We start from the raw sequence: 22,577 nt of genomic DNA, 5'->3' as shown, positions 1-22,577 counted from the left end.
GTGTACTGAGGTTACTAGCTGTTGTCAGTGTCCACATCACTGATATTCATGTGCCTCTTTAATAGATCACTGAAGTATAGGAAATCACTCCAGTACAAGCTGTGTTGAGATTTATAGCAAAATTTCTACAGAACCTATAAAGAATATATTTGAGCTATTTATTTAAAATATTCACTTTTTTTACTTTACAAAGTTTTTTTCTAGCTTTTTGAAAGTTGGTTTTCTTCCCTTCATCACGCAGAATTTCCACATTAGTGCCGTAGCTTACCATCCTTATCTTCACAGTTTGTTACCAAGCAAAATGGTGCATTTGCCAAATGCAAAAATAGACTGAAATGTTCCATCACTCACCAGTTTTCTGTCATATTAAAAAAAGTTGTCATGTTTGTTAGGATATGATGCTGAACACAGTGATTAAAAGAATATAATTATTTAAATTGAGTCAACAGTTGACTTTTTTGCTGTAGTCAGTTGTTGACTGACTTATGAGTAGTGACAGCTAATAGTGTGTTTTCTGAAGGACTGTGTTTCAGGACGAGAAATGGGTCTCGCAAATGTGTTAACAATAAAAACAATTTTTGTTATACTTATAGTGAATTCAGTTTGCACACACAGAGGTGAATTTGATTCCTTAAATTAACTGAGCTTAGAGTTTTATTCTAACAATAAAATATACGTGAATAAGTTTTGAGCTCCAGAAATCTGTTAGCCAAACATGTAACATTATTAACTGGCTAGTTAAAATGGTCATGTCATGTGCCTTTTGCAATGCCTATGATATGGTGGGAACATAAGAATCATGTAATAGACTGCTTCTTCTGTTCGACAGATATATCTGGAATAAGTTCAAAGTCAAAACATACTGTTAGATATGTCTTTAGAAGCAGCAATTCAACCAGTGCATTGAGGACCACACCTCCCCATACCAAACAACAAAAATGTGACTTTAGATTTTGAAAGTGTTGATGACATAAATGAATTACAATAATAGTGATCCAGATTTTGAGGAGTGAGTTAAAACAAATTAAGCTCACTTTCTAAAACAGGAAGGTCTATAAGACTTAGTTCGTGATCTCGGGCTACCTAAAAGTAAAGCAGAGTTACTTGTTTTGAGATTGAAAGGATGGCACCTCCTGCAGCATGACAACAAAAGTAGTTGTTGTTGGGTCCCCCCCCCCCCCCCCCCTCCCCAAGAGGAACTAGAGCACTCATTTTCTAAACAGAAGGACCTACATTTCTGTAATTATGTTGATTCTGTGATGGAGTCACTGGGTATTGAATATGAACCTTAAGACTGGCATTTGTTCATTGACACCTCAAAAACTACCTTGAAAGGGTCTTTGATACATAATAGAAATCAGTTTCCATTCAGTCCTATAGCGGACACAGTTAGTATAAAAACAGTTACATAAACATATCTTCCTATCCAGTATCAAATGTGGTGACTATTCATAGCAGATATGTGCAGATTTTAAACTGATAGACATTCTATCCTCCCCCCATGAACCATGGACCTTGCCATTGGTGGGGAGGCTTGCGTGCCTCAACGATACAGATAGCTGTACCGTAGGTGCAACCACAATGGAGGGGTATCTGTTGAGAGGCCAGACAAACGTGCGGTTCCTGAAGAGGGGCAGCAGCCTTAACAGTAGTTGCAGGGGCAACAGTCTGGATGATTGACTGATCTGGCCTTGTAACACTAACCAAAATGGCCTTGCTGTTCTGGTACTGCGAATAGCTGAAAGCAAGGGGAAATTACAACTGTAATTTTTCCCGAGGGCATGCAGCTTTACTGTATGATTAAATGATGGCGTCCTCTTGGGTAAAATATTCCGGAGGTAAAATAGTTCCCCATTCGGATCTCCGGGTGGGGACTACTCAAGAGGACGTCGTTATCAGGAGAAAGAAAACTGGCATTCTAAGGATCAGATTGTGGAATGTCAGATCCCTTAATCAGGCAGGTAGATTAGAAAATTTAAAAAGGGAACTGGATAGATTAAAGTTAGATATAGTGGGAATTAGTGAAGTTCGGTGGCAGGAGGAACAAGACTTTTGGTCAGGTGAATACAGGCTGTAAATACAAAATCAAATAGGGGTAATGCAGGAGTAGGTTTAATAATGAATAAAAAAATAGGAGTACGGGTAAGCTACTACAAACAGCATAGTGAACGCATTATTGTGGCCAAGATAGACATGAAACCCACACCTACTACAGTAGGAGTAGGTATTAAAATCCATGGAGAAGAAATAAAAACTTTGAGGTTCGCCGATGACATTGTAATTCTGTCAGAGACAGCAAAGGACTTGGAAGAGCAGTTGAAGGGAATGGACAGTGTCTTGAAAGGAGGGTATAAGATGAACATCAACAAAAGCAAAACGAGGACAATGGAATGTAGTCGAATTAAGTCGAGTGATGCTGAGGGAATTAGATTAGGAAATGACACTTAAAGTAGAAAGGAGTTTTGCTATTTGAGGAGCAAAATAACTGATGACGGTCGAAGTAGAGAGGATATAAAATGTAGACTGGCAATGGCAAGGAAAGCATTTCTGAAGAAGAAAAATTTGTTAACATCGAGTATAGATTTAAATGTTAGGAAGTCATTTCTGAAAGTATTTGTATGGATCGTAGCTATGTATGGAAGTGAAACGTGGACGATAAATAGTTTAGACAAGTAGAGAATAGAAGCTTTCGAAATGTGGTACTACAGAAGAATGCTGAAGATTAGATGGGTAGATCACATAACTAATGAGGAGGTATTAAATAGAATTGGGGAGAAGAGGAGCTTGTGGCACAATTTGACTAGAAGAAGGGATCGGTTGGTAGGACATGTTCTGAGACATCGGGGAATCACCAATTTAGTATTGGAGGGCAGCATGGAGGGTAAAAATCGTAGGAGGGAGACCGAGAGATGAATACACTAAGCAGATTCAGAAGGATGTAGGCTGCAGTAGGTACTGGGAGATGAAGAAGCTTGCACAGGATAGAGTAGCATGGAGAGCTGCATCAAACCAGTCTCAGGACTGAAGACCACAACAACAACAGACGTTCTATACAAAATTTTGCAGCTTCTTGTGCATGTGGGATGGAGAGAAGCAGCCATTGTATTAAGAAAAGTTGCCCAAATAATCATTCAATCCAGAACAGGCAAATGTTCATCAACCACTTAATAGGGCTGACAAAATTGTGTTGCCTCCATTACATATCAAATTTGGTTTGATTATGAACTGTGTAAAATCAATGGATTATGAGATGAATGCATTTTTCTTTGTACAAACCAAATTCTTGAAGACCAATGAAGCAAAACTAAGAGGGAATATTTTTGGGCCTCAAATTAGGGAATTTATGAAAGTTTCACAGTCCAAAAGCCTGTTAAATATGCAAGAATCGGTTGCATGGTTCTCTTTCAGAAAGTCATAAACTTTCTAGGAAGGATCTCACAGTGAGCTGATTGAGAACTGCAAGGACATGCGACGTAATACATTGTTGAAAATACATGTTGAACTCCTAGCTTGATTTCTTCCCTGAAACCCTTGACACTGTTAGTGATGAACATGGAGAGTGTTTCCACCAGGACACCACTGAAATGGAAAAATTCTACTAGGGGAAAATGGGCTCAAAATATGTTGGCAGGTTATTTTTGGACACTAGAAAGAAATTCCTCATGCAAAGCAGTCAAAAATTTGCTACACACACATTTTAGGTTGGTGAGGTGTATTATAGCTAATGTTTTAAATTTACTCAGATTGATAATTACCAGAAATGTTATTTATGTGATTACTCATAAACTATGGGTGATAGAAAAGCTCTGTGCAAAAGACTCGAAAAAGGCACACAAAAACTCAATCACCCATTACTTTCAACATTAAAAACACAATATTGTTGACTATTGTAATCGTTCAGTGTTAGATGACTGTTTATTTCACCAGGTCCCAGCTTACAGTGCCCGTATTATCATGCTCATACCCAGCCAGTTCTGGCTGTATTCCCCAAGTGATTAGCAGCTTTGGCAATTTATTTGTGTGCTAGGGCAAAAGTGGGCCCCATGGATCAAATTCTTGTTGCTGATGTCACTTCTTCTTGTCCTCGAAGTCATCGTCATCAACGTAGTCTCTCATCTAGGGCATTCTACTGTGTCAAGTGGTTATGCATCTATGAGCTTTCAGTTGTGTCGTCCTCAGCCATTGTCAAGTGGTAACTTGGTAACTATCTGCCACATAGCTGTGGTCCCAACTGTGATGTGGTCAGTTCACAGCCATGTATGGCAGTGTTTTTGTCCAGCACAAGCTTTACTCTCATGATGGCAGAGTTCCATGTTGTGCTTGGCTACAAACTGCCATCTTTATTGCTGATGCTGAGCACCAATCTTGAAAGGATCCAACTTTTTTCATGCCAGTTTTCGTCATCTGTTTCCTTGGGCTCCTTGTGGTTTGGTTGCCACATAAAACTTATTATTTTGTAAAAAAGAATGTTTCATGACAGTTCCTTCTGAAGTGGTTAGGTAGCAGCAGCACTGATGCCTTTCACCATCATATTGACAATCACTGCTAATCCAATTTGCTGTGAAATGAGTCAAATCCTTTCAAAATCTAAAGAACCCGCCCCTAATCTGACAAGGGTGGGAGCAAGTGCCTCTAAAAATTATACAACTTTCTTTTTAGAATATGCATGTTAAAAACTGGAAGAATTCTTGGAACACTTCAAAGCATCTGTGACCACATCAGATTCACAACAGAGATTGAAAAAAATGTGGTGTCTTTCCATTGCTTGTTCTCTTCATCTACTGAAAACTAAATGGGTGTCTTGCACTATATAGAAAAACCAACGTCTACAGACTGTTACCTGTACGCGTTCAACCACCACCACCAGGTAGCCTAAAAGTGCACTGTTCTAAGGAGCTTCACTGTTGAGCAGAAGCCATCTTAGATGCCAAAAACTTGCCAGTAGAACTGAATCACTTACAAAGTATTCCGTTGTTGCCAGGCAGCAGCAGCAGCAACAACAACAGCAAATAAATTGCAGAAGCAGTTTCAACAGGGTCTTGAACACCGCTTAACAGGAGAGGAAAAAAGCTTGCAGGTCTACCATTCTGTAATTGTGACAGTGAAGATCAGCTTTATTATTAATATAATAATATACATTATGTGTCTACAGGTAGCAGCTAAAGTCTTCAGGCCTCTGGCTAAAATACTTGTATGCATACTCAAAAGGCTTGTGAAAGATAATATATGGTTATGTGGAACCGAACATGAGAGGTGACTGTGACTATGCTATCCAGAGAAACTGGGGGGTTGCTGAATGTGTTATGGAAATTTGACATAAACTTACATCCAGTCACATCTCTGACAACATGAAGTCTACAGGTTTGGGGTGGGGGGGGGGGGGGGGGGGGGTAGAATAATTAAAGAAGTTATAGAGATCAAAAGATCTAATAACATCATCGATGAAGTCAGCAATTTGCACTACATGCATTGTTTCACTCAACCATTGTGAAGCTGGGTGTGGCAGATTGAAAATGAACCTCGCTCAGGGAGACCTTCAACTTTAAAATGTGATGTTGGTTTGCACTTTTGACAGTAGGGCATCATGCATAAAGAATTTGTTCTTCCAAGGCAAACTGTCAACCAAGTGTTTAACAAAAATGTCCTTGAAATGTTTAGGAAAAGGGAGAATTCAGTGAGACCAGACGCTACAAACAAGTAATGCAGCATCATAACACCCCATGTTACACAGCAACTTGGATCATGGAATTCTTGACCCCAAAAGGGATTGCTGTTCTTCAGTCCTCCCATTCACCTGATCTGAGTCCTTGTGACTCCTTTTTTCCCAAAATTGGAGAAGTCTTAAAAGTACACCAGTTTGGAACTCTTGAGAACATTTAGAAGAATGTGACTGATAATGTTAAAAGCCCTATCAGTTGAAGCCTTTGAGTGCTGCTACCAAGAATGGGAACAATGACTCCACCAATGTGTAGCTGCCGAAGTGAACTACTCTGAATAAAACAATACTGTTGTTTGAAAAAAATAAAAACTTTAGTAGATAAAAAGTATCAATCATTACTTTTCTCACATACCTCATAAATAGAGGGAAACATTCCATGTAGGAAATATATATCTAAAAACAAAGATGATGTGACTTACCAAATGAAAGTGCTGGCAGGTCGACAGACACACAAACACACACACAAAATTCAAGCTTTCGCAACAAACTGTTGCCTCATCAGGAAAGAGGGAAAAGACGAAAGGATGTGGGTTTTAAGGGAGAGGGTAAGGAGTCATTCCAATCCCGGGAGTGGAAAGACTTACCTTAGGGGGAAAAAAGGACGGGTATACACTCGCACACACACACATATCCATCCACACATATACAGACACAAGCAGATATATATATATATATATATATATATATATATATATATATATATATATATATATATATATATATATATATATATATATATATATATAAAAAATGGAAGGAAACATTCCACACGGGAAAAATTATATATAAAAACAAAGATGAGGTGACTTACCGAACAAAAGCGCTGGCAGGTCGATAGACACACAAAATTCAAGCTTTCGCAACAAACTGTTGCCTCATCAGACACAAGCGGGGAAATATGTCTGCTTGTGTCTGTATGTGTGGATGGATATGTGCATGTGTGCGAGTGTATACCTGTCCTTTTTTCCCCCTAAGGTAAGTCTTTCCGCTCCCGGGATTGGAATGACTCCTTACCCTCTCCTTTAAAACCCACTTCCTTTCGTCTTCCCCTCTCCTTCCCTCTTTCCTGATGAGGCAACAGTTTGTTGCGAAAGCTTGAATTTTGTGTGTATGTTTGTGTTTGTTTGTGTGTCTATCGACCTGCCAGCGCTTTTGTTCGGTAAGTCACCTCATCTTTGTTTTTTATATATATATATAATTTTCAAGATCCTCCACTGCATATGATGTAATGCTGCTCACATTTCCACTTTCATGTTATTTGTTCACAGGTGGTGTTGTGGACTTTTTAAAATCTTCTGGTGGTATACTTTTATTTGAACTAAACACACAAGATTATAGCATTTTTGTGTAACAGAACATATCGGATGGTGGCACTGTATTGTTTCTTACAATTACTCGTCCCATCTCTAGTCCATATCAACCACAAACTATTTCTTCTTGTTTAACAAAAATAATTTTACTGACTTGTAAGCTGTTTCTAGGTAGCCAAAAGATCTAATTCTACAATCAGTTCCCAACATTTCTCCTTTGCCATTGTTGATTTCTGCAGCCTAAATTCCCTAACTATCTAGAATCTTGAATATGTGTCCCTGTCATTGTGACTTTCAGTTCCTGTTTGAGCTCAGTCTTATGGATCAACTCATTTGTCATTGAATCAATGTGTAGCAAGAGAAATTGCTTCCCTATAACTTCAACAATAATGGGAATCAATTCTTTTGTGACTAAACACTACATCTTTTCTGATCCACTATTGGGAGTATGTAACACCATTTTTCATCTGACATACTACTAGTTCTTTAATTGTGCATAGATTCCAATCACTTGACCAGTTTAGCACTTTTTTGGACTTAAAATGGCACTTGTTTACTTATCACCAATTACAATGACTACTTTAGTGAGGAAATCAATATCATTTGTTCCAGGTGTTTTCTGTTTTTGCTTATTGCTACAATCAATGTAATTTGTGTGGTTAAGCTGTATTTCCTTTAGAGCCTTCCAAGTGTACCCTCTATATGAGGGGGGGTGAATGTCAAGTTTTATTGCTGGCACACAACCTGTTCTATCATTCTTCAAATCCATTCCTTTCTCTGAGGTTGTAGCTATCCATTCTGCAGTCTTCAATAACAATTTTCATAACTTTGGGATTTAAATCATGCTTGATACCTTTAATGGTTTCATTTATCTCACCTGGCCGTTTTCCATCTCCTCATTGTCTTAAGTTGATGTATCAAGTCATATGTGTCATCACACTCTTTGGTATTGTATCCAATATGACTAATATTGTCCTTTCACTGTATTTAATGCATATCTTTACTCTTTGTCCCAACTCTGTAAATTGCACTACACATCAGCCTCCTTGCCCTGCTTGGTTCTTTATAGTGCTTGTGTCAACTATCTTGTAAATTTCACATCAAAAGTCACTATTATCAGGCCATCTCGCTCCAGCTATTCCAAGTAGATCCAAACCCATATTGGCCATTTCAGTCTTTAAATATTTGAGTTTGCCACCCTTCAAGAAGGACATAGACATTCTGTATTGCTAATCTTCTGGGCAGGGGTAATTTCTTTTTTCTTCCCCACTTCAGCATTCCATGACCAAAGGCCCAAGTGGGTCTTAATCTAGATATAAGTATATGGGTAAAGCACACTTCATCATCACAAAACACAAGAAAGCTGCTCTTAGTTGGAGTATCCAAACAGTGGGTTTTGTCTTGCTTTTATCATTCTATGCTTCAACCACCTTTCCCCAGTTCACTCTGATTAAATGAAAAAAAGTATTACTTTCCAATCTCCACTCTTTTTATTTTAAGTATTTGTGGCAAGGAGAATTCCTCTCTGCTTCTGTGTTAGACAGATAGCAGCTTACTGAGTTATTTTTTCTATGTACAATTTTAATAAACAGAGACACTTATTATATATATAAAATGCAGATATTCCTAGTATGAAAAAAGAGTGAATCAGAGATATGAGAGATGAATTCTGTTATGAATAATGACTTTCCTGCTTTTAAATATAGACCAAATAGTGTGTTATGGAAAGGTTTAAGTCAAGCAAGTTGGCTGGGGCATGACTTGGAATAAGAGACTATCTGTCATGGTGAGGAATTTTGTAGGAACAGCATATGGCAGACTGAAACAGAGAGTGGCAAATCATTACTCCAATGCTAAAGCTGAGTAATTTTACAGAAAAGAATGGATAACTGTGAGAAGTGTTACATTGATGGGATTACTTTGCCTTTGCATGTCAAAGGACTCACTCATGATAGAGTGAAACTCTCGCTCTGGAAACAACCCAACTAAAAAATCATTCTACAAAATTTTCTCTCTCCAAGATGCTGATGCAGCAAAATACATAAAAACATGAAAAAAATGTAAATTAGTTGCAACAGATGTGTGAACATTCTTGTAAGAAATGTTTCCTTCATAACCTGTTACTCATTTCCATTTTATTTTTATTTTCCTCACTATGGCATTTCAGTTGTGTAGCCATTCCGAAGTAAAGTGTTTAACCTATTAAATACATATTTTTTGGTTACAATCATTGTCATGGGCAGTCCAGATTGGCCAGACTTGAATGCTGTAGCATGATGTTCAGGATAGACAGTAGCACACAGCCACACCATTTGCTATTGTCAAGGAGCATGGAACTTTGTGCATTGACACCACATAGCAAACAAAAAGTAATTTCAGATTGAAGCTTCAGGTTCAGCTACACCAAATACTCTGTTGACTCAGTGGATAGAGCACTGCCACAAAAAAGGAATAGTTTAGGTTCAAGGTGCAGTTTGGTACATGGCTTTAAATTAGTAAGGGAGGTACATTCAGTACACACTTGTTTTCAAACTTAATATTCCATTGCACTGAAATATGTGAAGGAGAAGTAGAGCACATAATGCAAGAAAGCAACTAAAAAAATTCACAAAATCAACACACAATTCTGTGGCAAATGATTGCAAATGTCAAATTTATACATATGAAGTGAAATATTTTTTAGCACTTACCAGACTCACATTCTTCCAAGACAGAGAACAATGGCCTGATTGCATTCATCAGTGTTTCCTGACTGACTAATTTGATGTCAGAACCAGAATACCCATCTGTGACCTGCATCATGTATAAATTGTATGTTAAGGCAGCAACAATAACTTCTTTATTAACAAATTTTACATTAAATGATATCTAATATACTGCAAATGCGGAAACTGATCCTCTCTCTCTCTCTCTCTCAGCCCACATACCATAAATCCGAAAAAGAGACAGCATTCATGGATGTGAATATGTGTGCTTTACATTTCTAGAAAGCCATAATGACATGATCAGAAATGTGGCAGATGCCCACACTAAGAGGACTGGTCATAAAGTTATAACTATAACATGGAAAAAAAAATAGTTTGTTCGTTTGCAGGTTCATTTCTGCAGTCCAACTACTTATTGAAATCCCATGTGGCAGTACTGTAGCATGCCCCTAGAGGAGGTGTAGTCCATTGATAAAGTGGCGTATATTGCAGCTGTTGATTTTCTGCCTAAGGATGATAAGACTGCTGAGTTAGTGGACCAGTCATTAGGTGGTGCAGATATTTGTAATGTGGTCAAGCACATCTGAATTATGGAAGAAAAAAGTCGGACACCGTCTCTGTGTGAAGAACTGGGAGTCAAGATGATAGTGCAAAAAATGAAAATCAACCATACACCAGTTTTCAACATCTTGCACTATATTTTGAGCACAGCAAAGTTCACTACCTGCCAGGTTCTGTGATTGCTCACACCTGTTCAAAAATCCTGCCAAAACAAGATCATGTCAAATCAAGGGAGATGACTTCTTCACCCACCTAATCACCACAGATGAGTGTCATATGTATTACTCTAATCCCGAGACAAAGGAGCGAACTAAGCAGTGGAAACATTTGGATTTATCATTGCTAAGAGAGGCAAAGAGGCAACCGTCATTGAGCAAGCTGATGATAAGTGTGTCTTTGGGTTGCCGTGGCATGGTGCTAAAAATTTACGATCTAAGGTGCAAACTGTCTCAGGAGCTTGATACCAAAATCTCCTAACCATGTTATGGGAGATTGCCAAGACAGTGTCACAGAGAGCTTTTTGAGGGGGTAATTTTGCTCAACGACGACGTTCTGGCTTATTCTGCACAGTACACAGTCACACGTGCTGTTTCTTCTGGCTATCAGATGTTGGCTAATCCCATGCATTCTCCGATAAGGCATCCCGTGACTTCTCCTCTGCCTCAGATCAAGAAACCGTTGCAAGGCAGGCATTTCCAGAATGATGACTAGTATTCTCCAGGAGGAATGTTTCTTGAACAGCCAAAATGCAGACTTCTACTACCAGGATCTCTGCCAAATGATCTATCGTTGGGAAAAATGTGTTACATAAAAGGGTGAATATGTGGAGACGGTTTGATGGTCGCAACTTACATTTTTTGAGGGGGACAGTTAAAACTTTGAGTACTTCTCATATGTCCACTTATTGTGATTGGTCAAGTGATGTTGCCAATAATGTTGACAATCCCAACATATTCTATGAGAGCTAGGGGTACTCAACAAAGAGGTTATCACTGGTGTCAAGTCTGGTGATCATGCTGGTCAGGGGGAATTGATGATGAACAAATTGGAGAGCATGTCGAGTAACATAATCCAGTACTTTCTCATCTAAAGTGTGACACCATCCTTGCAATGAGACCAAGGAAGTATCTTACCTCATCATGAAACATACCTCTGTGTTATTCAGTCTCCAATTGTATGTTTTGCTACCCTGTGAGAGCTGGGCTGCATTTTGAGGTGTGGGAGGAAGCCTGGAAAATGACTCCCTTTGTTCATAGCCCAGTACCCAGAAAATGCTTTTTGATGGTCCTAGCTCAGGAAGTGACATTGATCACATTTTGTGTTATGGACAGTCAGCAATGAATGCTTGTTTCATGGAGCAGTGCTGGCATACTGTATAAATGTAATTTCACTTACCAGAAGGTTGTAACCTTGTGTGTCAAAGTTAATGTGAGGCATGTTCAGAAAGTAAGTACACTGATTTTATATACTTGTTTAGAAAAAGTGTATTTGAAAAAAAAGTATAAAGGATAGTGTTGATACATTTGTTGACTATTTTTTCACACGCTCACCATCTTGTTCAACATGTGTGGTGGCACAAGATCTTTTATGCCCTCCTCAAAGAACTCTCCAGCCAGCTCCTTCCCCCTATTTAGAAACTTTTTGTGTACCTGCTCATCAGTTGAAAATTCAATTCCACTAGTGTGTGTGCCTTTAGGAAGGTGAAAACATGATAATCTGAAGGCACTAAATCAGGGTAATGTGGGATGTGGTTCAAAAGATCTCAACCAAATGAGTTAAAGAGTGCCTTGCTGGTTAAGGCTGTGAGAGAATAGGCATTGTGCAACAAGCACACTCGTCTCGTCGGCATTACCCTCCTCTTGATTTGAATGTTGTTTTTTTTTTTTTTTTTTTTTTTTTTTAATTGTGAATTGATGGTCTCCTCCTGTGACAGAAATTAAACCAAAATTATGCCACTTCAGTCACAAAAAATGAGGCGAAGAGTATTTTGCCTGAAATTGTGGTTCAAATTTTTTGGTAGATGGAGAACTGGTGTGACACCACTGTGAAGACTGGTTTTCTGTCTCAGGCATGTAATGAGCCACCCACATTTCATCTACAGTCACAATAGAACTCAAAAAACCCTCATCTTCCAATTTGAGTCACTCAAAAAACTCATGGGCACTACTGATCTGATTTTTCTTGTGTTGCTCTGTCAGCTGTTTTGGGACCCATCTTGTGCACAGAGTCTGACATCCCAGCTTTTCTGTGTCTTGTGTAAGAGAGTTCTGAAGAGTAGTAGAAACATCACAGAAATTTCATCCACTGTCAACCTGTGGTTGTCATGAACAATTTCCTTATTGTGGACCAACTTATCAGTCAGAATCAAAGGTCTTCCACTCCTCTGTTTGTCATGGAAATTTGTTCTGTCTCCAGTAAACCCCCTACATCACTCAAATACATTCACTCTATTCATAACACCATCACCTCAGACCATTTTGTTTCACAAAAAACTGTTTGTAGGTATTATTCCTTCTGCTAGTACGAAGTGGATCACAGCATGTGGCTTGCATTTGACGGGATTTCTTACTGATATCTTTTACACAACTGGACACTACAACATGAGTTTATATACTACTGTGTTCCTGCAATGCTCACTTTGGTCAGGGAATCCCCTTCTACCATCAGTGCTGCCAACCTTCAAAAAAACAAAAACCACAATCCATTATGGTCACAGTACACCTACTTCCCGAACATGCCTTGTAATACCAGGTGCTGTAGATGTTACAGAGCATAGCAGATGGGGATGCAGCGGTTGCAGAAGTTGAGATTAATATGTAATGTGTTCACAGAAAGATATCAATATAGTACCAGTCTCATTTGCCATGTACGCCAAAAAACCATAAGGCTGATGTGTGGTGTTGCAAAAACAAGTGATAAAAGGTAATCTAGTGTAGGAAATGGAATACTTTACAATTTTGTAGACATGTGCCAATGTATGCAGTTTATTGGTAGATGCAGGTGTCGAAGGAAGTCTACACATTCAGGAGGAGAAGCATTTAAATGCCTATCTTCCCACTCATATTTAGCTTTTCCACAGTTTACCTACACTGATTAAGAAAAATTGTGAAATAATTTCTTTTCAAAACACATGAACAGTATCCCTTCGTATCTTTTTGCAATACAACCTAGTGCACTCTCTAAAATGCTTGCAGGATTTTATACCTCTGTCTACCTTCCTTCCTTCTTTTGCAAGAAGTGTATGAGCCAGAATGTGCCTAAAGGAATAATTCTCTCCCAGGGAGTATGCTGTGGGATGTTAATTTAGGTCCTCCCCAACCTATGTTTTAATGAAAAAAATTGTAGGTAAGTGTGCAACATGATATTATCAACTTTGACAATAAGGCTGCAAGTAAGAAATAATTGCAACTGAAGTGGCCTATTTACAGTGCTCAGAGACACCAAAAGTGAATAATGGAAGAGTTGACTTGTTACATGGTCAAACCATGTTTTTCCAATATGCAAATAATATGTGGAGCTATGTTGATTGTAGATCTGAGTAAGTCATCCAAGAGAACTGCATGCAAGGGATGGTGCAAGCTAAAATAGGCTCTGATGTAGGTATGTTATAATTATAATAGTTTGATTACAACACTGGTGATGGATCATAAGAAACAATGATAGCCACAAAACACCTAGGAGAAATTGTAAGTAATTTCATTGAGGAACAACTACGCAAAATTAGACAGTGTAATTGTAAAACTGAGATTCAATGTGTTACAGAATGCCCCCCAAAGCGCCATTTAAGCTCCATATACACATATAAAATATTGTCAAATATTCAAATATTGCAACTGGATACTAATTATCTCATGACTACGTAGATTCAAATATACTTCATATCCAGACTCAGTAATTGGGGCCAGCCAGTGTGGCCGAGCGGTTCTAGGCACTTCAGTCTGGAACCGAGCGACCGCTATGGTCACAGGTTCGAATCCTGCCTCAGGTATGGATGTGTGTGATGTCCTTAGGTGAGTTAGGTTTAAGTAGTTCTAAGTCTCAGGACTGAAGACCACAACAACAACAACGATGATCTCAGATGTTAAGTCCCATAGTGCTCAGAGCCATTTGAACCAGTAATTGGGAGGAATATTTTTGTTAACACTGAAGCCACTAATTACCTAAATTCTTTAAAGACTACCGGTGTTCACTAGACTTTATATTTACCTCATAGTCACATTCTCTTGTTTGCATAATTTCACCAAAGTTTGCAGTATAATAGGTCAGCAACGTACAATACTTGCAACATCATTTGTAATTAAAGAGAAATTATGTGGTCCTTCATTACAAATGTAAATATATACTGATTTTTAGCCCTAGCAATCATATTGAACATATGGTTTCTATTAAATTAAGGCATATTTAATTTGTAATTGCAATTTATATTATAAAAAGACACAACTTATATTTTGCTTATAAATTAACCAAATGTTATTCACATTGTTAATTTCTGTATATTATCTTGTTTCACACTTGTAATTTGTTTATTTCAGAAACTACCTAGACAGACTCATCAGGAAATAATGTAGCAAAGTTACACTGTCCACAGTTTATCTCTGTGTATTAATTTTCTATTGTAATTTTGTAAATTTGCATCTTAAACAGTACTATCGATTTTTATTAAAAGTATAAATAGAAGTGCAACAGCACTGTCACTGCACAGATTGTTTTCAAAGTGTCAAGATGTTGTCAGTTTGTAATGACAATTATTCATTGCTACACAACACCTACTCAGTAATAAAAGAATTCACTGCAACTCTTGAACTTTCAATGATTTCTCTTTAATTACAAATGATGTAAGATTGCTCCAATTTCTTACAATATCAGCTGTAAAGCAGATACAAATATCTAAAAGTTTAGTGCTAAATTCTACTGCTATAACTTTATTGACATTTACAGTCTTATTAGTTTCACTCTAAATTTTCGGTATAAACATATCGTGTTCTGTACCTGCTGGAGGAACCTTTTATTTAATTATTAATTTTTGGTGAGACTACTCAATGAGATTTCAAAGTGAACATTACTATTTAGCAGTTTTAAATAATTAAATTTTCTCAAATTCCAAGCAGTAATGCTATACATGAAAGAATTGGAAGGAAACTGAATTCATCCCTCATCTTGTTCAGTTCATGCCTTAGTGAAATACAGCTGATATTGAAGCAAATGGCGGTGCCACATCTTATTAAGAGTAAGACGAACTTCATATTTGTTGAGCTTACTTAAGACTGGGGTTCTTTTCTCTTTCTTTAGCTTCTGGCTTGCAGACCACACAGCCAATAAGATTGAGCTACGTGCCTCATCATCAGTGTATCTTAAAAAAAATCTCCAGCTACTGTTGTTCCTTCCTTTTCACTATATGTTTTGGTTAAGTCATTGTTAATTATTATGTTTTGTGACAATCTTCCAATTATTAGCACACATTACCGTATCATGATTAAACAAACCATTTATTGTTTCTTTTGTCTCTATAATGTGAAGATAGTCTTATCACAAAACAAACAATTTATTGTTTTTTTTCTATCTATGAAGTTGAGATACTTTTCTTATAGAAGAACGTGTAGAGATGTAGCATGAGTTAAGTTATAAATTAATGAAATGAATGAGCAGTCATGAACAAATATAAGAATTATTAGGAATCAACTATTATTAATCTACCATTTCAGACAATGGGAAATCCAGGATGGAATACAACAATATTACGAAAATGAAAGTTGCTATTCACCATGTAGTGGAGATGCTGAGTAGCAGATAGGCACAACAAAATCACTGTCACAAATAAGCTTTCGGCCAGCAAGGCCTTCGCCAAAAATAGACGACAGCCCCCCCCCCCCCACACACACACATGACTGTAGTCTCTGGCAACTGAAGCCACACTGCAAGCAACAGCACCAGTGCATGATGAGAGTAGCAACTAGGTGGGGATAAGGAGGAGGCTGGGGCAGGGAGGGAAAGAGATAAATTCAAACGGCTCTGAGCACTATGGAACTTAACATCTATGGTCATCAGTCCCCTAGAACATAGAACTACTTAAACCTAACTAACCTAAGGACATCACACAACATCCAGTCATCACGAGGCAGAGAAAATCCCAGACCCCGCCGGGAATCGAACCCGAGAACGCTACCGCACGACCACGAGCTGCGGACGGGAAAGAGATAGTAGGTAGGTGTGGGTGACAGTGAAGTGCTGCTGGGGAGCACACAGGGCCGAGATGGAGAGAGGGTAGGGCAGCTATGTGCTGTTTGGAGGTTAGATGGAGGGTATTGGTGAGGTGGCGGACGGGGGGAGGGGGTTGTAGGAGAGGGAGAGAAGTAAAAAGACTGAGTGCAATGGTGGAATGAGGGCTGTGTAGTGCTGAATGGGAGCAGGGAAGGGGCTGGATGAGTGAGGATGATGACTATTGACGAAGAGGTAAATTTAGAAATACACTCCTGGAAATTGAAATAAGAACACCGTGAATTCATTGTCCCAGGAAGGGGAAACTTTATTGACACATTCCTGGGGTCAGATACATCACATGATCACACTGACAGAACCACAGGCACATAGACACAGGCAACAGAGCATGCACAATGTCAGCACTAGTACAGTGTATATCCACCTTTCGCAGCAATGCAGGCTGCTATTCTCCCATGGAGACGATCGTAGAGATGCTGGATGTAGTCCTGTGGAACGGCTTGCCATACCATTTCCACCTGGCGCCTCAGTTGGACCAGCCTTCGTGCTGGACGTGCAGACCGCGTGAGACGACGCTTCATCCAGTCCCAAACATGCTCAATGGGGGACAGATCCGGAGATCTTGCTGGCCAGGGTAGTTGACTTACACCTTCTAGAGCACGTTGGGTGGCACGGGATACATGCGGACGTGCATTGTCCTGTTGGAACAGCAAGTTCCCTTGCCGGTCTAGGAATGGTAGAACGATGGGTTCGATGACGGTTTGGATGTACCGTGCACTATTCAGTGTCCCCTCGACGATCACCAGTGGTGTACGGCCAGTGTAGGAGATCGCTCCCCACACCATGATGCCGGGTGTTGGCCCTGTGTGCCTCGGTCGTATGCAGTCCTGATTGTGGCGCTCACCTGCACGGCGCCAAACACGCATACGACCATCATTGGCACCAAGGCAGAAGTGACTCTCATCGCTGAAGACGACACGTCTCCATTCGTCCCTCCATTCACGCCTGTCGCGACACCACTGGAGGCGGGCTGCACGATGTTGGGGCATGAGTGGAAGACGGCCTAACGGTGTGCGGGACCGTAGCCCAGCTTCATGGAGACGGTTGCGAATAGTCCTCGCCGATACCCCAGGAGCAACAGTGTCCCTAATTTTCTGGGAAGTGGCGGTGCGGTCCCCTACGGCACTGCGTAGGATCCTACGGTCTTGGCGTACATCCGTGCGTCGCTGCGGTCCGGTCCCAGGTCGACGGGCACGTGCATCTTCCGCCGACCACTGGCGACAACATCGATGTACTGTGCAGACCTCACGCCCCACGTGTTGAGCAATTCGGCGGTACGTCCACCCGGCCTCCCGCATGCCCACTATACGCCCTCGCTCAAAGTCCGTCAACTGCACATACGGTTCACGTCCACGCTGTCGCGGCATGCTACCAGTGTTAAAGACTGCGATGGAGCTACGTATGCCACGGCAAACTGGCTGACACCGACGGCGGCGGTGCACAAATGCTGCGCAGCTAGCGCCATTCGACGGCCAACACCGCGGTTCCTGGTGTGTCCGCTGTGCCGTGCGTGTGATCATTGCTTGTACAGCCCTCTCGCAGTGTCCGGAGCAAGTATGGTGGGTCTGACACACCGGTGTCAATGTGTTCTTTTTTCCATTTCCAGGAGTGTATGTCAGTAGTGAATGCACACACACCAACAGAGGAAAAAGATGATATAATTAAAGAACAGTTCTGTGGAGACTGCACAGTGCCTAAATATGACTTGATGCTAGTAGTAAGACATTTTAATGCAAAAATAGGGAGGAATGGATGTCCATATGAAGCTTCTGGAAAATATTCACTACATGAAGAAAACAATGAGACGGGAGACTTACTATGCCAATTCGTAGCAAGGAATAATGTGAAAATTAAAAGTACCTGCTTCCCACACAAAAAGGTCCATCTGGGTACTTGAAAATCTGCAATCAATGTAGTAGTCAATCAGATTGATAATATTTTAGTGATTGCACGCCACTCCATGTCAGTTATGTATGTATGGAGTTGCAGAGGACCAAACTGTGACTCAGACCACTTTGTGATAAAATCAGTCTCGAGAGGGATTGTCACTAACAAATGGCAACATAACAGGAAAGATGATGAAATGGAATACTGACAGACTGAAAATCCCTCATGAAGTAAAAAAATACCAAGTAACAGTAAGCAGAAAGTTCAACAATGAAGAGACTGCAGGAGGAGTAGAGGAAAGGTGGAGCAGGATTGAAAAAGGCAGGAGGGTTACGGGAACGAAGGATATATTGCAGGGAAAGTTCCCACCTGTGCAATTCAGAAAAGCTGGTGTTTGTCGGCAGGATCCACATGGCACATGCTGTGAAGCAGCCATTGAAATGAAGGGTGTTGTGTTGGGCAGCATGCTCAGCAACAGGGTGGTCTACTTGTTTCTTGGCCTCAACCTTCGTTTGTCATTGCCCTCACCCATCCGCTGCCCTAGTTCCACTATTTCACCCAGTATTTTTACTTCTCTCTTTTTCGACTGCCCCCCTCCCCTCCCACCTCTCCCCTGCCACCTAACCTCCCGAAACCACATAGCTGCCCTACCATCTCTCCACCTCACCCCTAATCTATCGTTTGCTACCTTTGTTTAGAAAAACTATAAATGCCCGTGACTCAAAACTTCTCTAACTTCACACACACACACACACACACACACACACACACACACACACACACACACAGAGAGAGAGAGAGAGAGAGAGAGAGAGAGAGAGAGAGAGAGAGAGAGAGTAAAACATGCATAAAAGTATTAACCCTTAATTGCTCATGTTAGGTCAGTATCATTCCAAGAGTTTTTTATTATTTTTCCAATTCTTGGCATGTTGAGGAATGAAGGTAGTGAGCCTCATATAAATTCCTGTCCTGTGCAGCTGTCTCTTGCACTCTATCGGAAACATTCATCTCTGTCATTGTTACCTTGTGCTACATGTTCTGATCTGATATGACTACCTGCATCAATCTGTATTTCAATGAAATGACCCAATGTGACCACCTGTATTGTTCACTATGTTACTAAAGTCGTCTGAAGCAAATATTTACTTGCTATCATCATCATTGTCTTTCATATGTGTCAACTAATCAGAAAATTCATCATTATTGCTTTTCTGCCTAGTTACATGTTTTAGGAAGTGTTCATTGTGCTATATAGAAGGTCTTAACATGGGTTCTCATGTCCTTTCAGAGAATTCCAAGTTTCCCACAGAGGATGAAATTATGTCAGAGCTACTATGAACTGTTGAACAGTCTCTGTCTGAGTAAATTTAAGAAGTTGACAATACTGAAATAAGACACCACATGATATTGATTCTGTTTATGTACATCTTGTCAAGTGACAAATCTTTGAATTCATTTTGTTACCAAAGATATGAGTAAAATAGACACACTAAATGACAGATGTAACTAGTTAGTCTTAGGCAAAGACCCAATAACCATAACATCATTTCTTATAAGGAAAGTGCTTTAGCCCTGGCTACACCATCAAAGACTCCAATGTAAATCTTTTCTCTTCATTTTGTTGATATGAGGGGAAATTAAATATAAATGGGGTTTTATTTTCAAAAGTTATTAATTGAAAAATCAAAGGCAAATATAACTGATTTTTCTACATAGTTTTCTGCTTTAGAAATTCGTATTTCCCAGTGAGGAGGAAGGTTTTTATTTTATCCCAGAATTGTAAAATGCTGGTTGCATCAGAAGCCAATTGCACAAGAACCCCTCTACACCCTCAGTTTCAAATTGCTGCTCCTAGAGCTTCTTGAAGCTGCTGAAACAAATCAGGGTGATAGGTCCAGGCAGGGAGGGAGGATGATCAAGTTCAGTCTAATCCATTTCCTAAAGTTTTGAGAATCCAGGAGCTGCAGTACGGAGCCTGGAATTGTTGTGGTGGAGGATGACCTCTCGAATCAGTTGGTTTCATCTTCTGCACCAACATGCAGTTCTAACCTCATCAAAAGTCTACAGTAGTAAGCAGTTTTGATTGTGAATTGCTCATACAAAAAAATCAATTAGCAAAATGCCTCACCAGTTGAAGAAAATGACTAAAAGAACCTTGCCAGCTGACAGATGAGTCTTGGCTTTCACTGGGGCTGTTTCCTGTTTCCTCCACCTCTCCACGCTGGCCTGTTTTCAATCAAGAGTGTGGTAATGGACCCACATTTTATCACAGGTGACAAATTGGCTAAAAAATGTGTCATCTCCTTTCACAAATCTTGCTGTACGCCTCTGACAGACCTCCAAGTATCTCAATTTCTCATCTGTGGGCAAATGGCAAAGGACCCATTGGCACATACTTTATGGAACTTCAGGTCTTTTTCATGATTGTTTGACAGCTTCCATGATTTATTCTGCAATTTCAGTTACACTCATGTCAATTGTCTTTGAGAATGTCTCGAACTGCGCAAATGTTTCACCCTTAATGCCAGCCTTAGGACAGTGATCATGTTTCTGATGTTCAACTTGTTCTCATCCTCTCTTGAAATCTTTAGGCCAGGCAGACATATGGTTCCTTGGCCATGTTTGGATCCTGAACTGTGCAAGAAGTCTCCAAAAAATTTCCATTGCTTGAACTTCTTGATGAACAACAAATTTCATAACTATGCATGCGCAATGGAGGGTTGCCCCTGTTGCTTCAACATCATGAGTAATATTGATGAATTAATTGGGAGTGTGGAATGGCTGGCACTCCCCACTCCTAATGCCCCCCCCCCCCCCAAAGTATACTAGAAGTGCAGTCTCAGTTCTACCAACCACAGATGCTCATCTCATGCACAAAAGTCCCATTTGTCTTTGATTTACCCTCATATATTGGTGAATGACATTGTTATGTACACTAATAAGCGAATGATGAACATTCATGGACAGTTTTACAGATCTTGTGATGCACAATGTACAGACCATGTGAAGATGAATGCCTTTCTGGGTCCCTGGCTATGCACAGAAATTATGTAGATGGGTCAGATGTATTTGCAGTTACTATTGCATTAGAAGATTCCTCTTTTGACTTCACTGTGTTCTCTTTGATGATGAAAACTGTAGAGATGAGAGGAAAAAGACTGCTAAGTTAACTGGTGTGGGTGAACTTATCACACCATTGTAAGATAACCATCTGAAGTTGTATACTCATGGAGAATATGTGACAAATGAGAATCAACTAATTCTGTTGATGAATTCTTCTCAGGTTATCAGCCAAGTGGTGGCATCATCTTGTCGCAACGTTTCAATGAGTTTCATACCCATCATCTTCTGGCGAAGTGTCAGACTTCACCAGAAGATGATGGGCATGAAATACGTTGAAACGTTGCGACAAGACGACGTCACCACTCGGCTGATAACCCGAGAAGAATTCATTAGTGGAATATGCTGAGAAAGACTGCAATTGCATAAATCAACTAATTCCATTTCAATGGTGATGTTACTTCCTACAGTATATGCAAAAAGACCAAACAAACATGGTATAAAGGATTTTTCTGTGGTAGATTCCAGAACATTTTATCTTATGAACATTGAAACATGTGTAATCACAGAGCCAGGTTGTCCTTTCAACAAATCAAATGAGTACTCAGAAATAGGGTAACTTTAGTGTTTCTCAGTAAGTGCTGGCAGAAATATAACTACTGTCAATTGGTGCACCTGTCTGCTTCTTGCAGAAATTGTATTGGAGAAATGGTTGGCATTAGTTAGAAAATTATGAAAGAACAAACCAGATTTTCCGCAACAATATTTGTCTAATAAACAAACATGTGTAGATTCAAGCTGTTCAGTTTTACAAAACATGTAACAATGTTGTCATATGTTCGAGCCAAATTGCAACTTTTACTCATCTCTATTATGCATAATGATGGAAAGATTGATGAAGATACATGTTCTCAGAAAAGGTCAGTGTTATAATGTTTCACCACCATACGAAGGTGGATCACTCACTTGTGATCAGTTATGAAATAAATTACAATGTTGTTTGAAGAATGAGAAGATGGCCATTAACATTTTTTGTTTGTTTGTTTCTTTTTTTCATTT

At 39.7% G+C, this 22,577-nt stretch overlaps 1 protein-coding gene across 2 annotated transcripts in view; it reads right to left on the bottom strand.

Annotated features, from left to right (window-relative positions):
- The window catches only part of LOC124621986 (katanin p60 ATPase-containing subunit A-like 2), a 193,512-nt gene that overhangs the window by 2,121 nt on the left and 168,814 nt on the right, over nt 1-22,577 (bottom strand). For both annotated transcript variants that reach the window (XM_047147527.1, XM_047147526.1), the window contains exon 9: nt 9,720-9,822. In XM_047147527.1, the coding sequence (XP_047003483.1) occupies nt 9,720-9,822 (103 nt within the window). The remainder of the gene's footprint in view (nt 1-9,719; nt 9,823-22,577) is intronic.

This window comes from Schistocerca americana, chromosome 7 (assembly GCF_021461395.2).
Source record: "Schistocerca americana isolate TAMUIC-IGC-003095 chromosome 7, iqSchAmer2.1, whole genome shotgun sequence".
NCBI lineage: Eukaryota > Metazoa > Arthropoda > Insecta > Orthoptera > Acrididae > Schistocerca > Schistocerca americana.
This window is presented reverse-complemented; position numbering and strand designations above follow the sequence as displayed.